The sequence below is a fragment of the Nicotiana sylvestris genome, chromosome 3, assembly GCF_000393655.2.
Source record: "Nicotiana sylvestris chromosome 3, ASM39365v2, whole genome shotgun sequence".
In the NCBI taxonomy this organism is placed as follows: Eukaryota; Viridiplantae; Streptophyta; class Magnoliopsida; order Solanales; family Solanaceae; genus Nicotiana; species Nicotiana sylvestris.
Window position 1 is genome coordinate 6543715 of NC_091059.1, and position 11436 is coordinate 6555150.

Sequence of the window (11436 nt, forward strand, 5' to 3'; positions counted from 1 at the left end):
AATTATTCAAGCTAGTTAATTCCAAACATTGTATCATTAAACTCTATTGGTAAAATACGACCATGATACATGACTAACGTGATGGATGACTCGTGGCGAGTATCTCCCAGTGGGGTGTCTAGACATCATTAACCCTTATAGCTAGTGGCGATTCAGGGTTTTTGCTCGACGGCGGTTTCGCCGGAAATTAGGGTTTGTTCTTGAACAACGACGATGGAGTTTGGGGCTGAACAACTTGATTTTGCTGTTAATATATTTCAATGTATTTTCAACGTATCACGCTGTATTTTTATGTATTTCATTGTCTTTTTTTTCATTGTAATTCAATGTATCTCGATGTATTCCATGTATTTTATTGTATTCACTGTCTTTTATTTCATTGTATTTCAATGTATCTCGATGTATTCCATGTATTTTATTGTATTCACTGTCTTTTATTTCATTGTATTTCAATGTATCCCGTTGTATTCTATGTATTTCATTGTATTTATTGTCCTATATGCCATGAATGTATTCATATGTTTTTTTAATTAATACAATTTATGTATTCAGATGTATTATATAATTTTTCTGAAGATTGCTATATTTTTGGGGTATTTTTCGGGTGAGTATCTTTTTTATAACTGGAAATACAAAATTTGTGTGTTGTAATTGAGTTTGTTGAGTTATATTAGGAGTCTATTATGTTAATTGATTCAATTTTCGTTTAAAAACAGTGTAATCCCCTCTTTCACGCCGTGAATACAGTCGAATACAATAATCTACCTAGCTATAATCCCATGTTTCACGCCATGAATACAGTCGAATACATTCGAATACAACAACTGATTAGCTGGACTTCCCTGATTCACGGCTATTTTTGCTATTGTATTCATGAATACAGTAGCTTAAATACATCTAATACATCTTATAACAACATCTACAATCTGTAATATAGCAAATAGTATCTATAGATAGCTAATTACCACTAAAAGATAGTGCTTTATGAAAATTTCTCTATTTCTATCCAATTATGTTGTGAAAGTTTGTGGAATCCCTAATTAACTTTGTCTTCTATTAAATCCTCCCAAACCTCTTACAAGTTTCCTCTTTGAATGCTATCCAATTCACCAATCCGTTAGTCAGTACAAACGAATTATACCAACCAAATATTTCGTGATGCAAATATTTCGTCATGCATTGCTAATTTTTCATCCACGGACTTAATTCGAGTTCCTTCTGTCATATTTGTACCTCACAGGTTGTAGGAGCGAAGGCTCTAATATTTTCCAGGAAGTAAAATGGAAACAAATAATCCTTGGAACAATTTTCTCATGTTTTCATTAATCAATAACTACATATTAGAAATGAAAAGGAAAGAACTGGAATGGAACTAAATCTGAAACGAAAGAATCTAATCAATCAACTCCCACGAACAATCATAGGTTCGAGTTGAATATAGAATATAATAGAGAGAGAAGTTGTACCTTTCTTTACTTTAGCAACAATGGCGTAGCCACACCATACGAAGGGTGGTTAAGGTCACCAGGAAATTATACTGTATATATAATTCAAATATACTACTTTATATGATTATATATATTATATTTTGAGCAACCTTAACACAGTTGAGTGACGCAGTCCAACGGTCCAGGGTGTTCAAATGGGTTAATTTCACTGGTGGTCACTCAACTAAATTTAATTGCACTAAATTCACTCAATTATTTTTTGTCACTTAAAAGTAACTAAACTTTCATATTGTCACTTAAAAGTTATTTTGGCTCAAACCCCGACCATAAATATAACATGGCATAAAATTTAATGAGAAATATCAAAAAATAAATGCCACATAAACTTAAATGGATTATACTCACTTTAGATCCATTTCTTCCTTAATGTGATTTGACTCATAACCCAAATGCATTCAATTAAAAAAAAATTAAATTTCGCATTAATTTAAAATGATTATCTTATACTACAAAATTCTTGCCTTTGTGTTACATAATGCCTATTTTATAATTATTCTATACTAAAAAAATTCTTATCTTGTCTGTATGCCCCATCTAAGTCGTTTTATAAATCTACTGAAGTTAAAATACGTCTGTATCCAACTCACATAACATATCTATAATTTTCTAGTGATCAAATTAAAATAGTATTGTATTCATCTTACATAACATATTAATGCATCATAAGCATACGATAATAATAATAAGGCTAATAAGAGTCTATTTTCACGATAAACATGCAATTACAGACAACCTATTGCAATTGTTTAGACAAAAGAAATCCTCTTCATCTACAACCTAAGAGGATTCTGCAACCTTTCCCTTTCCCTTCTCCATTTTCTTTTTCTTGCTTTCTTCTAGAGCCTTTTGTAAGTCAGCTTTACTTTGTTTTACCCTGCTTCTTGTGGCTCTTCCCTTAGGCATTGAAGAGGCAGTAGGTTTTGTGGATGGAGTTTTTCTTTTCTTGGATGACTTGGGAACATTTGAGGCTTTTGGTGTGGTAGCTTTGCATTTCTTTGGGTCATAACTTTCCCCAATCTTTCTTAGTAGATCAGCTAGGGTCTCTTCAGTAGATGAAACGGGTTCATCTCTCCTTTTGCTCAGATGAACCAACCCCTCAGCAGCCTCCCCAGACCCACTTCCCCTGACTTCATGCCACTCTCTTCTAACCTCTCTTGTGCAACCCCACATATAGCAAGAACTGATCCCTTCCCATTTCCCTTCTCTTTTCCACATACACCCTCTCTCTCTTTTTCAAACTTCTTTTTACTTCCACTCCTACTAATCTCAGCCAACATAACAACCTAATGGGTCCAACCAGAACAAAACAATTTCTAATTTTTCAATAACAGATGAACTTACCTCAGTAGGGAATTCTTGAGTGTTCTCAAAGTCATAAGACCCATGTCCATCTCCCTCAGTCACAGATTGAAAAGATTCAGTCTCAGAGCTAGAATCAGAATTTTGAGCTGGACTTTCTTTCACTTGTCTAGCTTTCAACCTTTCGTTTAAAACCATCCTCAAAGCCCCAGATGCTACAATTTTTCGGGCAAGCATTTTCTGCCTTCGAAACCTAGGTTTTGGAGATTCACTGGGTGGAGTACTTGAGGATGAATTTGAGGGAGAAGGTGGAGGAGGGGTTCCTCCGGAACCAAAATACGGTCCCGATAACAATGGTCTCAAACATTAATTCTTTTCTTTATTTCTTAGATATTTAGTAAAAGTGGGTATAGTCCATTTAAGCTTATGTAGCATTTATTTTTGGATTTTTCTCATTAAATTTTATGCCATGTCATATTTATGGTAGAGTTTTGAGCCAAAATGACTTTTAAGTGACAAATGTAAAAGTTTAGTTACTTTTAAGTGACAAAAAATAGTTGAGTAACTTTAGTAAAATTGAAACATAGTTAAGTGACCCTTAGTGAAATTAACCCTTTTCAAAGGGATGTATTATTTACTAGTTCAAAGTCGTCTGCCCATTTTGTTTGCCAAACTGTAACGGATACCATCATGTGTGGTCTATTTGACTCTTTTTTAATCTAACAAAATTTCTAGTAAAGTAACTCTTAAAATTTAAAATTTGTATAAAAAATAAACAACTAATTTTTAAAGTAGTTTTTTAATTAAAAGTTATTTCTTAACTAAGTTTTATAATTTAAAGTCAAGCTCTACAAAGATTTCTTTTTCTGTACAAACTACAAATCGTCTCGACTCTCTCTTTCCTTTGGTTTTATGCTTACTTTTATTTGTAAAATTTCTATTGTTTGTTTTTTTATGCTAATTTTAATTTATAAAATTATAGTTCTATGATACACCATTCATCAACAAAAACCTTTATTGACTTGGTTAATGTTTGAACATCCATTCTGCGTAGAAGCCCAAGGGCCACCGAAGCGGTTAATCACGCTCTGGTCTCATGGCCACACTTCATCAACCAGACTTGATTTTCTATCTTCTGATGCTTGCAATACTCTAGCAAGCTTAGGAAATCAAAGTGTCCTCAGTGACACCAAGTATGCAAGTCATTTACTGAACGCTACTTAGTTATTAATATATATATTTCTTGTTTGCTAAAAAAAAAAAAAAGTTTGAACATCCTTAACGGGACTTCTTGCTATCTGCCATCTAGCAGCTTAAATCTGAGCCGTCCAGCTTCATTAATCAAGAATTAATCCTGGCCATCACGTAATTTGTCTTCATTTCAGTTTTCGGGCTTTTTAAAATTATATTCTCAGTATCCAATCCTGTCGAAGCCATTACCCTACATTAGTAATGCAAATCTCTGCACCAATCAGGAATAATGCAAATCCCCGCAGACCATAAGCGTAACTTTCTCCAATTTTAATAAAATTTCCAGTAAAAAAGGAATTAAGGGCCCGTTTCCTTTTTAATAAAAAAAGATTCTTTTTTTTTCGAATTTTTTTAAAAAAATGTGTTTGTCAAAAATTTAGAAATTTTTCGAAAATGAATTTTTTAAAAATAAAAAAACTTCAAAATTTTTTTTAAAAAAATTTCCCACTCACAAATAAGGTTGTATTGTGGGCTGGGCCCAAACGGGCCGGGCCGGGCCAAACGGTCCCGGTCTTCACGGTCTCAATGGGTGGAACCGGCCCAGGGTGGTCCTAAGCCCACCTGGTCCCGGGCTAAATGGGCTGGGCCCACGGGCCTAATGGATTTTTTCATTCCGGACTATTTTTTTTTATCTAAGGCAATTTCTTGTAAACTATATATGTATATATTAATATAAATTGCCTATATATAGCTATATATATATAGTATGTATAGTATGTATATATAGGGGTGTATTGTGTGTATATATAATTATATATTGCCTCATATAATATATAGCTTATATATATATACTTATATATAACTTATAGTGCCTTAGATATATATATATATATATATATATATATATATATATATATATAGTGCCTTATATGTATTAGATATATATATGTTCTATATATATATATATATAATCGCGGGTAACCCCCGGTCCGGCCGCCCCTGACCTAAGAAGAACTATTGTCCTTATGACCAAACAAGGATCAGCTTCTTACTTCTCGAGCGATAGTTCCACGATCCCGCTTTTTGTTCAAGGGTATGTTAAAAACCATCGTCTTTTCTTTGTTTGTATCACCGAGACACCCGAAGGGCCGGCCATATGTACCTCGGGAACCCCGGCCCATTCAAATCAAAATAGAACGAGCACCTATGACTAAGGGGAATGGATTGTCGACCACATGGTGAGAGTATATATATAGTTTATATGTCTTAGATATATATATATATATATATATATATATATATAGTTTATATGTATTAGATATATATATATATATATAGTTTATATGTATTAGATATATAATATATATACTATATCAAATTTAAACACAAAATAAATTGCAAAAAAATATTCAAGGGAATGTCTTATAATTTTTATTATTACGACATTAACAAAGAATATCAATATCTTTCTTAGTCTTCCTCCCCGCAATGGAATGAGCACAACAAGGTACTAATACCACCATTAAAAGGAAAAAACTAAGGAAGATGTGCCAAAATACAAGTTACATATTAGTCTATGTATTATCTTTAACAAATCTCATAAATCCTTCAAGGTCCGGAGGAATTTCCGTTGGTGGTGGTGGAAAAGAAGCTTGTTCATCATCGCTTCCGGGCGAAGCAGCATTCTGCGCAAGTTCCGCTAGCATTTCTTCATAAGCTTCATCTATCTCCGGTTGTGATTCTGCAAGTCCAAAATTTCTTCTTTCCGAACGGATCCAATCTCTGAAGAGTATTGATTTTTCCAAGCTCTCCCTTATAGATGCTCTATGATCACCGATTTGAAGTCTCGCTTGACTGAAAGCGCTCTCCGATGCCACTGTTGAAGCTTGAACACTTAAAATATCTCGAGCCATCCTTGAAAGAATCGGATAGTGTTTTTGTTTGTCCTTCCACCATTCCAAAACATCGAAGGAGCCGTCGGGATTCTCTGATTCAAGTCCCTGCGACAAATAAACTTGAAGCTCATTTAGTTGTGAACTATCACCAAAATTATCACCTTGAGAACCCTTGAACTCCGTCCAAGAATTAAGAGCTTTTAGGCTCGCAGTTCTTTTAGATGATTGCGAACTAGACGAAGTAGGAGTTGGAACATTTGGTCTAGCATGATCTAAGGCAAGTTGATAAGCATTTATTTTAACTGAGGCTTTTGCATCTCCAAGTGTAGCAAATTCCTCAGCTGAAAGTAAAAAAGTGCCAAACAAGAGATGTTTCGTATCGTTTAGAAGGTTGTCTATTAAAAGTAGGGGTTACTACAGGAGGGTCAGGCGGGGCATCAGTTGGGTTATTAACAGGACTAGTAGGTGTATCATCTAAATCCGGTTACGTTTCATCTAAATCATCATTTTTCTCATCATTTTCAAAGATAGTTTGATTAGGATAAAGAGCATTCATAACTTCTTCATTTAATTGTTGACCTGATACAACATCATGGCAAAATTGACTATCGAAAAATTGAAAAAAAAGGTTATCACTATCAAGAATAATAGGTGGAGGAGGACGGGTAACAGGTTTGGGTCGGGGAGCCGGGGGAAGAGTAGTAGCTTGGCGACTAAATTCACCAATTTTAGATTTTCCCTTACCCTTATCACCAAATATTTTTTTCAAAGAAAAGTCCATATTAATTATAATTATACTAAATAAAACAAAAAAAAAACTATAATATTAAAACTTAAGAGTTGGAACGACTTTACTGAATTGACGAACAACTTCTTGAAAATTGAATATCGTTGAAGACTTGAATACTTCAATTCACCAACTTCACAATTTTTCACGAAATTGCAATAATAAAGTAAGCAATTATAGAAGAAAATTAGAGAGAGACTGAGAGAGATTGATGAATTTGTGAGTAAAAATAAAAGAATGAGGGGGTATTTATAGTTGAGAATTGGGAAAAAATGTAATTATAAAAAGTTTGGGGTTAAAACAAAGTTGGGGCCAAATGGCTATTTTTTAAACTCCCAAACGGTTAAAAATTGAAGACCAACGGCTAGATTTTAAAAATCTGACCGTTGGTCATTTTTAATTTTTTTTTTAAAAATAGCCGTTGGGCCCCGTTAGGCCCGGTTGAATCGGCCCAGGCACGCCTGCCGGTCCCGGACTCACGGGCTATTTGGGTTGGACCGGCCCGCTACGAGCTTATGCACCATTAGAGACCGGCCCATTTGAGACCGGCCCGTTTGGCCCGCGGTATCGGGCCGATCCCAACCCACAATACACCCTTACTCGCAAAATTACAAAAGTTTCTCAAGTGAAATGCACGTAAACATAATTTCAAATTCTAAATACCATTTTTCTAACTTAACTCCAATTTTTTCAAAAATTACATTTTTATGTTGAAATGCCTACTAAATTGAATTCTTTTTTTCGGTTGTGTAAAATATTAGTATATTCTTAGAAAGTGCTCTTATCTCAAAGGGAAGCAGTAGCTAGCTGACTGTCCTGGTCGTTCCTATGGCCAATGGAGCCAACATCTCCGACGCCGAAACACCATTTCTCGGTGAAGTCGTTGAAGGCTTCGTCGACTTTAAGGGTCATCAGGTGGTCCGATCCAAATCGGGTGGATGGAAATCCGCATACTTCATCATTGGTAATTAACTTGAACAAACTTTACCATCTGTATCTTTAAAAGCAGCAAACAATTCTTTATTGGATTGCATTTTTGAAACAACAACTAATTCTTAGGAGTGGAAGTGGCGGAGAGATTTGCATATTATGGGATAAGTTCGAATTTGATAAACTATTTGACGGGCCCACTTGGCCAGTCAACGGCGACGGCAGCGGCCAATGTGAACGCCTGGTCAGGAACGGCGTTCCTTTTGCCGCTACTGGGTGCGTTTATCGCAGATTCGTTTTTGGGTCGGTACCGTACCATTATCATCGCCTCTGTGCTCTATGTCCTGGTTGGTACTCCTTACTCTTGCCAATTTTTTTTTTGCTTTGACATGGTTGTACTTTGTGTTTGAATTGTAGTACCTTATTTTGTGGCGCTGGTTTGCTGATTTATGATTACTAGATAGGATGTTTACGGCATAAGACTTATTTTGAATGGATCTTGTATTAATTTCAAACAGCCAATCTACAAAATCTATATTCCCTCCCTTTCATTTTATAGGACACTTTCATTTTTCGTTCGTCCCCAAAAAGTTGACACCTTTCTATATTTGAAAGAATAAGTGCCAAGTTTAATTGTGACAAATGTAAACTAAATCCTAGTTTTACAAGAACTTGCTTTACTGCAATCGGAAAGACACCCTTTTTGAGCTAACTTCTTGGACTTCATGGTTTATTTTAGTCAAAATACAAAAGAAACGATTGGGGGGGGGGGGATTATAGGCTTACCGGGCTAGGGAACAGCAGACAGGTAACAAGAAAGGAAAAGGAAGAGGAAAGATTTGTAACATGTCATGGTGCTAAGGATTTCATCCTCGAATTTACCTACACTTAAAACGATATAAGTCTCGAGTTTAGTCATTCAGTACTGCAGCTTGTAGCATAATTATTGACTTATTGCTCATATTATTCACAATGGGTAGAGAAACAAGATAAAGAATTGACTACTTTTTGGCTCAAGAAGAGAAAAGTAAAATAGCATGCAGCAATAGCCGCGTAAACTTTTAGATTGCTCTTAACTTCTAACATGATGCACACTAACAAACGCATTGGCTATTTGGCTTCGACTGTGAAAAGATCCACACTTCCGAACAGCAATATTTCTGGGTGGAAGGATCTCTGGAAATGCATTTATTGGCCTACTGGTACCTTCAACTTGAAGTCTTGAACCACTCTACATGTTGGAGTTTCTTCAGTGCTTGGGCTGAAACCTGTCCATTTTCTCCCTCACTGTCCTCGCCAAGTAGCACAACACGTTCCTCACTTTCCCAGTTCCCAAGCTTAATCTTCAACCATGATAAGAGTGATGAAAGGAATGATCAGATCAATACTATACCACTTGAATGGGTGAATTTAGCTTTGACATGATATTGTATGATCATGGACTCGTGTTGACTAAAAATTCCTGACATCCTGTATGTGGAATCTGCTATTATCCATTTGCAAAAGAATTTTATTGGTAGTGCTTTTCATTGGAAATGGTAACAGTATATTGATTTGGGTCCTGGTACTCCTGAACTGCAGGGACTTTGCTTCTTGACTATTTTAGCTGTTATTCCTTTCAACAGTTCTGATTGCCAAAGTCCTGATACTATCAAGGCATGTTCACCTCCTGAGATCCAAGTTATATTATTTTTCTTTGCTCTGTATCTGGTAGCATTTGCACAGGGAGGTCACAAGCCTTGTGTACAAGCTTTTGGAGCAGACCAGTTTGATACACAAGACCCAGAAGAATGTAAAGCCAAAAGTTCGTTTTTTAATTGGTGGAATTTTGGATTATCTGCAGGTGCCCTGGTGGCAATATTAATTTTGAGTTACATCCAAGACAATCTTAGCTGGGCTCTTGGATTTGGAATTCCCTGTATTGTAATGGTTCTTGCACTTACTGTTTTCTTATTTGGTACATTCACTTACCGTATCCGTCAAAATTGTGATGAAAAGAAGGCATTTGTCCGAATAGGTGGGGTGTTTATAAATGCAGCTAGGAACTGGCGAAGGACTACATCAGCAGTGTCCACGCAACTACAAGTGCAGGGTATTATACCACATGAAGGTTCTCAACAATTAAAGTAAGTTGATCTACTGTTGTCATCTTGTTTGAACAAATTAAAGCTCTTGATTTTACATTCATCGCTCATTTTGGAAATTAAGTAGACAATAACTTTTAGATTTGTCACACACATTAGGATGGTTGATTATTTTGATATAGCTACTCTAGTAGGTTTAACTTGATTACTACTGCAAAGCGAGCGTTTTGACTCCCAAGCATGTCCTAGATTGGGGTAATAGACTCGTAAGGCTCCACTATTAAACAGTGACCTTTCAAGAGTTAACAGAGTAAACTGAGTTCCCCTAGACACTGGATAACAGTACTTCCTGAAGATGTCCATATGTGACTTCCAAAATATTGAGTTTGGTATTGACAGTGCAGTCCAGTGCTGTAGTTGATACCACACTGAAGTATTTTGTATGCTCTTTCGTTTCAACTGAAAGATTTTTATCTACTGCAATCAAGAGACAAATCTTTCAAATTGACGCATGTTTATTCATCACAGGTTCCTTCACAAAGCATTGCTTACACCTGAGGGTTCCAAGGACAATAATAGTGTTTGTAGCTTCAATGAGGTTGAAGAGGCTAAATCAGTTGTTAGATTGATCCCAATTTGGAGTACATGTTTGGTGTATGCCCTTGTGTCTTCACAGACATCTACTTTGTTCACCAAACAGGGTGTTACCATGGACAGATCTATTGGTTCAAACTTTAAAATCCCAGCTGCTTCTTTGCAGTGTTTTCTTGGCATTTCTACAGTTTTCCTCATTCCTATATATGACTGTATTTTGATTCCTCTAGCAAGATCTATAACTAGGAAACCTTCGGGCATCACAATGCTTCAAAGGATTGGAACGGGAATTTTCGTATCTATACTTGCCATAGTAACTGCTGCAATTGTTGAGAAGATTCGTCTACAAACTGCTCTGGAGTATGGGCTGCTTGATAATCCAAAAGCAACTATTCCCATGAGCATCTGGTGGTTAATACCTCAGTATCTACTCTATGGAATATCTGAGATATTCACCTTGGTTGGTCTGCAGGAGTTCTTCTATGATCAGGTGCCGGTAGAGCTGAGAAGTGTTGGTCTTGCTCTGTATCTCAGCTTAGCTGGTGTAGGAAACTTCTTGAGCAGTTTTCTCATCTCTTTTATTGTGAAAGCCACTGCCAAAAACGGTCAGGATAGTTGGTTCTCAGACAACTTGAATCGAGCACATCTTGATTACTTCTATTGTCTTCTTTCTGGACTTAGTGTTTTGTCTTTCGCTTTATACTTGTACTTTGCAAGGTCTTATGTCTACAAAAATGGAAGTGTTATATGAAAGATGTTGTGGGATAACTTTGTTCATGGAGAATTTAAAGTGAGAATGTTGTACTGACTTGGTCGTGTTTTTGGTAGTCGGCCTAGTGATTGTTTAATACTGCGCGCTGCATCCAGGAATTACACTAGGAGGTTACAACCCTTGTTTCTTTGGAGGAGTGATAAGAGTCCAATTTCTCTTTTTTATTTTCAAAACCGAGAATACCTTGTGGCCTAACTTTAATGGTAAAAATAGCATGGTATAGCCAGTTTTCGGACTGATCATTTAAAAATAGCTAGCGTTTACCAAATTAATGAAAAATAGCCACTATTTTGTTGCAACAGAGACCGGTCCAGCATAATATACTGGAGTTCAGTGCACCTGTGTATGAACTCCAGTATATTATGCTGGATCGGTA

General features: G+C 36.0%; 1 protein-coding gene across 1 annotated transcript; it reads left to right on the forward strand.

Annotated features, from left to right (window-relative positions):
• Positions 1 to 7447: 7447 nt before the first annotated feature.
• On the forward strand, positions 7448 to 11096 carry LOC104231432 (protein NRT1/ PTR FAMILY 5.10-like). Its single transcript, XM_009784433.2, has 4 exons — positions 7448 to 7644; positions 7740 to 7957; positions 9192 to 9736; positions 10223 to 11096. Exons 1-4 carry the CDS (start codon positions 7509 to 7511, stop codon positions 11037 to 11039), a joined length of 1716 nt encoding a protein of 571 aa, XP_009782735.1. The 5' UTR covers positions 7448 to 7508; the 3' UTR covers positions 11040 to 11096.
• The last annotated feature ends 340 nt before the right edge of the window (positions 11097 to 11436 follow it).